This window comes from Arachis stenosperma, chromosome 10, assembly GCF_014773155.1.
Source record: "Arachis stenosperma cultivar V10309 chromosome 10, arast.V10309.gnm1.PFL2, whole genome shotgun sequence".
Taxonomy (NCBI): Eukaryota; Viridiplantae; Streptophyta; class Magnoliopsida; order Fabales; family Fabaceae; genus Arachis; species Arachis stenosperma.
In genome coordinates, this window is record NC_080386.1 from 95,860,639 (window position 1) to 95,867,173 (window position 6,535).

General features: G+C 40.2%; 1 protein-coding gene across 1 annotated transcript; it reads right to left on the reverse strand.

Annotated features, from left to right (window-relative positions):
* Positions 1-3,051: 3,051 nt before the first annotated feature.
* Positions 3,052-3,546, reverse strand: LOC130957362 (uncharacterized). The gene has a single exon (XM_057884225.1). It carries the CDS (start codon positions 3,544-3,546, stop codon positions 3,052-3,054), a length of 495 nt encoding a protein of 164 aa, XP_057740208.1.
* Positions 3,547-6,535: the final 2,989 nt, after the last annotated feature.

Consider the following 6,535-nt stretch of genomic DNA (forward strand, 5'->3'; position numbering starts at 1 on the left):
ACTCGGGTACTATTATCTTCTTTGCTTGTGAATGATCTTCTTCTTTGGCAGGCTGTAAGTGATCAAAGCCATTGCCCGTGGTCTTTGATCTCCTCTGCTATAGAATGAATGCCAGGGCCCTTGGTCATTCAATCTAATGGAGGTGAAGTTCTAGCAAGTCATTCTCCTGGCGATCCTACTCAAAACGCCACAGATAAAGTTGAATCTTCTGGATCAGAGAACGCTGCTTCTTGGATTCTAGCCTATACCACGAAGACCCTAATCTCCCTAGAAATCGGCTGAACTGGTGCCTCGAGAAGTTCCCAATGAAGTCATGGATTAACTGTCTGAGAGATGTATAGACATAGCTGTTGGCTCGTGCTTTTCTTCCAGGTAATCACACAAACGCAAGTAGATGCGGGTGTTTGTCAGGCACGTTTGTCTTAATATGATGAATAGATCTAATTGGATAGATAATCCTATTCACCACGATGAAGATCAGATATACATCTTAGAGATAGATCAAACACGGATCGAAGAAGAAACAATAGTACTTTTATAAATTCATAGGACTCAGCAGGGCTCCTCCCCTCAACCTAGGATGTTTAGAAACTCATACTGAGGTAAAATACAATGATATACGTGTATGATGAGAAAAAGTGATGTAAGTTGTTCGAATGACATGAATAAAATCCCTTAAATACTAAGTTAATGACTAATAAGGGTATAACAGTCTTTTTAGTGCTAAAATCCACTTCTGGGGCCCACTTGGTAAGTGTTTGGGCTGAGCTTGATGAGATCCACGTGCTATAAGGTCTCCTAGATATTGAATGCCAGCTAGAGAGTCATCTCTGGGCGTTTGGACATTGGGCTCTGCTTCCTTGGGCGCTGGACGCCAGAAAAGAGCAGGAAGCTAGCGTTGGACGCCAGTTTCTGTAGCTCCAGAAAAACTCTTCTAAGTGCATGGAGGTCAGATTTGGACAGCATCTACAGTGCTTTATCTGTCTCTGAATTAGACTTTTGCTTTATCTCCTCAAATTCAGCCAAAAAATACCTGAAAAGGTACAAAAATACACAAACTCAAAGTGGAATCCAATAAATTGTGAAATTAACACCAAAACATGTCAAAACTTAATAAAAACTAAGTAAAACCTATTAAAAACTATATGAAAACTATGCCAAAAGCGTATAAAATATCCGCTCATCACAACACCGAACTTAAACTGTTGCTTGTTCCCAAGCAACTAAAAATAAAATAGGATGAAAAGAAGAGTAGGATGCAATAAATTTCTAAGTTTCCAATGAAGCTCAACCAATTAGATGAGCGGGTTTTAGTAGCTTTTTGTTTCTGAATAGTCTTAGCATCTCACTATCCATTGAAAATCAGAATGGCTGGCATCTTTAAGAACCTAGAATTCAAATGATATTATTGATTCTCCTAGTTCAGCTCTTTTTTATTCTTGAACACAGCTTTTAGAGTCTTAGCCATGACCCTAAGCACCTTTTTTTCCAGTATTACCACCAGATACAATAATTCCACAGACACTTTAACTGGGTGAACCTTTTCAGATTGTGACTCAGCTTTGCTAGAGTCCCCAGATAGAGGTGTCCAGAGTTCTTAAGCACACTATTTTTACTTTGGACCACGACTTTAACCACTTAGTCTCAAGCTTTTCACTTGACACCTTCACGCCACAAGCAAATGGTTAGGGACAGCTTTGTTTAGCCGCTTAGACCAGAATTTTATTCCTTTGGGCCCTCCTAACCACTGATACTCAAAGCCTTGGGCCCTTTCACCCTTGCCTTTTGGTTTAAAGGGTTATTGGCTTTTTCTGCTGCTTTTGCTTTTTCTGTATTCTCCCTTTTTTGCTACTTTTTCTTTCTTCAATAATCAATTTTTAAATTTTCTAGATTATCAATAATATTTTTCCTTTTTCCTTATTCTTTCAAGAGCCAGCATCATAAAATTTAACTTTAAATATGCAATGTTTAATGTAACCCAATCAAATTAATGTAACTATTCTTTATTGGAAAACTCAAAAATCTATGCATCTTTATTTCTTCTAAAAAAATCTACTATTTTATTCATGTTTAATGATGATAAGAGGAATAATTTATAGCTAATTGGAAAAATAAAAATTAATTAATTACTCCTAATGCTTATGTAATCCTAAAAATTAGAAGACATAAAATAAAAATAAAAATAAAAACTTAATTACTACTAGTGATCATGCAACTCTAAATTAGGATGGAAATACGTGAGACAGAAAAACAGGAATTAGAACAACCACAGAGTTGAAACTCAACAACCTTCAGCTTGGGGGATGTTGTTTTCTTTAGGCTGTGGGATACATGGCTTTTCAACTTGAGGGGCGCATGGTTCTTCAGGAAAGCTTCTGGCGCTTCAGCTCCTCAAGCTCACGCCCCTGCTTCTCTTACTTTTTGATCAGTTTGCAAATCATGCACATCTGATCTTTCTACTCCTCTTTTAGCTGATCCAGCGTGCTTTGTAAGTGAATTACAGATGCCTTCAGATGGTCCCAATACTCCATTGGAGGGATCTCTTGGGATGCCTCTGGTGCCTTCCTCTTTAGGTTATCATCTTCTATTTTGGAGTTCTCCATCACCTGCTGGGTGATTAGTTTTTCCACTCCCTGCTGCCATACTGGCGTTTAAACGCCCAAAATGCTAGCATTCTGGCGTTTAACGGCAGAGTAGTCCTCCCTTTGGGGTGTTAAACGCCCAGCCAGGGCTTCTTGGTTGGTGTTTAATGCTAGGCTGATGCCTCCTCTTGGGCGTTTAAATGCCCAACATCCTACCCTTACCGGCGTTTAAACGCCAGTAAGCTCCTTAATCTAGGGTATTCTGTTTGTTGTTCTGCATCATTCTTTCTCTATTTAAGCATAGTACAAGATCACTAACACTAAAAATGACTTAAAATATAATTAAAATTAGTTAAAAATAAAATTAATGAAAATGAAAATAACTAGAAAAATTAATAAAGTATGAGTGTTTATTGGGTTGCCTCCCAACAAGCGCTTCTTTAATGTCTTCAGCTGGACTTCATTGTACTTAACTTAGTAGCAGTGTTGAGCCTCCTGGCTCTATATCTCCTTCAAAGTAATGCTTAACCCTCTGTCCAATGACAGTGAACCTGGTTTCTTTACCTTGAAGTTCTATGTATCCGTAAGGTGATACCTTGGTAATCACAAACGATCCTATCCACCAGGATTTAAGTTTCCTAGGGAATAGTTTGAGTCTTGAATTGAAGAGCAGGACTTTCTGTCCTGGTTCAAAGACTCTAGAAGCTAGCTTTCTATCATGCCACCTCTTTGCCTTTTCTTTATAGATTTTTCCATTTTCAAATGCTTCTAAGCGGAATTCATCCAACTCATTTAGTTGGAGCAGCCGTTTCTCCCCTACTACTTTAGCATCAAGGTTGAGAAATCTAGTAGCCCAATAGGCTTTATGTTCTAGTTCCACTGGCAAATGACAGGACTTCCCATATACTAACTGATATGGTGAAGTTCCAATGGGGGTTTGGAAAGCTGTACTGTATGCCCACATAGTATCATCAAGCTTTCTAGCCCAATCCTTTCTAGAGGGACTTACTATCCTCTCTAGGATTTACTTTAGTTCTCTATTTGAGACTTCAGCTTGCTCATTAGTTTGGAAATGATATGGTGTTGCTACTTTATGGCGATCTCCGTATCGGCTTAAGACACAATCCAGCTGTCTGTTGCAGAAATAAGTTTCTCCATCACTGATTAGTGTCCTGGGGATACCAAACCTGCTAAAAATATTCTTTTAGAGGAACTTCATTACTACTTTAGTGTCATTAGTGGGTGTTGCTATTGCTTCAACCCATTTAGACACATAATCTACTGCCACAAGGATGTAGATTTTTAAGTATGAGGGCGGGAATGGTCCCATGAAATCTATGCCCCACACGTCAAATAACTCAATCTCTAAGATTCCTTGTTGAGGCATTCTATGACCATGAGGAAGATTGCCAGCCCTCTAGAAACAATCACGGTTACGAACGAACTCTCTAGAATCCTTAAAGAGAGTAGGCCAGTAAAAGCCACTTTGGAGTACCTTAGTGGCTGTCCGCTCACCTCCAAAGTGTCCTCCATAGTCAGAGCTATGGCAACGCCATAGAATTCTCTATGCCTCTTTTTCAGACACACAGCGTCAGATTATTCCATCCGAGCATCTCTTAAAGAGATATGGTTCATCCTATAGGTAATATTTTGCATTATTCATGAGTTTCTGGGCTTGCTGCTTGGAAAACTCTTTGGGAATGAACCGTATAGCCTTGTAGTTTGCAATGTTTACAAACCAAGGTATTGTCCGAATGGCATGGAGTTGCTCATCTAGAAAGGATTCGGATATGTCAGTGGAGGGAGAAGAAGTCCCCGCTACTGGCTCAATTTAGGACAAGTAATCAGCCATATGATTTTTTGTCCCTTTTCTGTCTCTAATTTCTATATCAAACTCTTGCAGGAGTAATACTCATCTTATAAGTCTGGGTTTAGAATTTTGCTTCGTGAGTAGATACTTTAGAGCATCATGATCAGTATAAACAATGACCTTAGATCCTACTAGGTAGGATCTGAACTTGTCAATGACATAAACCACTGCAAATAGCTCATTTTCTGTAGTAGTGTAATTTTTCTGCGCATCATTTAATACGCGACTAGCAAAATAAATAACATGTAGCAGCTTGTCATGTCTCTAACCTAGGACTGCGCCAATTGCATGATCACTTGCATCACACATTAGCTCAAATGGCAAGTCCTAGTTGGGTGCATAGATGATAGGAGCACTGACAAGCTTTGCCTTCAGAGTTTCAAATGCATGCAGGCATTCTTGGTCAAAGACGAATGGAACATCAGTAGCCAAGAGATTGCACATGGGTTTGGTGATTTTAGAAAAATCTTTTATGAACCGCCTGTAGAAGCCTGTATGTCTCAGGAAGCTTCTGATAGCCTTAACACTAGTAGGTGGAGGCAAGCGTTCGATCACTTCCACCTTAGCTTGATCCACTTCTATCCTTTTGTTTGAGATCCGATGCCCAAAAATAATGCCTTCAGTTACCATGAAGTGGCATTTCTCTCAGTTTAGAACTAGGTTTGTTTCTTGGCATCTTTTCAGGACCAGGGTCAGATAATCAACACAGGAGTCAAATGAGTCTCCATAAACAGAGAAGTCATCCATGAATACTTCAAGGAACTTCTCTACCATGTCAGAGAAGATGGACAACATGCATCTCTGAAAAGTGGCAGGTGTATTGCACAGGCCAAATGGTATTTGTCTATAGGCGAATACGCTCGAAGGACATTTGAATGCCGTCTTCTCTTGATCCTGTAGATCTACTACTATTTGATTGTACCCGGAATATCCATCCAGGAAGCAATAAAAAGCATAACCTGCTAGTCTTTCTAGCATTTGGTCAATGAAGGGTAAAGGAAAGTGATCTTTCCTGGTGGCGTCATTGAGTTTTCTGTAATCAATGCACATACGCCACCCTGTAATTGTCCTTTTTGGGATCAGCTCATTCCTTTCATTGTGAACCATTGTCATTCCTCCCTTCTTAGGAACTACCTGGACAAGCCTCACCCATGGGCTGTCAGAAATGGGACAAATAATCGAAGCCTCATAGAGTTTAGTGACCTCCTTCTGCACTACTTCCTTCATGGCTGGATTCAGTCGCCTCTGTGGTTGTACCACTGGTTTGGCATTATCCTCCAGCAGGATTTTATGCATGCATCGGGCAGAGCTAATGCCCTTAAGGTCATTTATAGTCCACCCAAGGGTGGTCCTATGTGTTTTAAGCACTTGAATTAGTGCTTCTTCTTCCTGTGGCTCTAGTGTAAAGCTTATGATCATAGGATAGGTATCTCCCTCTCCCAGAAATGCATATTTCAAGGAAGGGGGTAATGGCTTAAGCTCAAGCTTAGGTGGCTTTTCCGTTTCCTCAGAGGTTTCCAGAGGTTCCTCTGAATCAGGTTGAGTATCATCAAGGATATCATCCAGCCCTTCTTTGAGGCTTCGGCCATGTTGACTTCTTCTACCAGGGAATCAATGAAGTCAATGCTCATACATTCCTCAGGAATGTCTAGATGCTGTATAGCCTTCACAGTATTCAGTACGAACTTCTCCTCATTGACTCTTAGGGTTACTTCCCCTTTTTTACCATCAATGAGGGTTTGTCTTGTGACTAGGAAAGGTCTTCCTAGGATCAAAGATGCACTCTTGTGCCCCCTCCATGTCTAATACCACAAAGTCATTGGGAAAGGCAAAAGGTCCAACCTTGACAATCATGCCCTCTATCACTCCTGATGGTATCTTAATAGACCCATAAGCAAGTTAAAGGCACATGCGGGCTAGTTTGACTTCCTCAGTCAAACAGAGCTTCTTTATCAAAGAAGCAGGTATTAGGTTGATGCTTGCTGCAAGGTCACATAGAGCTGTCCTTATACAAGCATCACCTAGAGTGCATGGTATCATAAAGCTCCCAGGGTCTTTAAGCTTCTCTAGTAAGCTAGCTGTT

Bases quoted from the DNA above. Each gene is read 5' to 3' on its own strand.
- LOC130957362 (XM_057884225.1), bottom strand. From the start codon at position 3,546: ATGTGGGCATACAGTACAGCTTTCCAAACCCCCATTGGAACTTCACCA.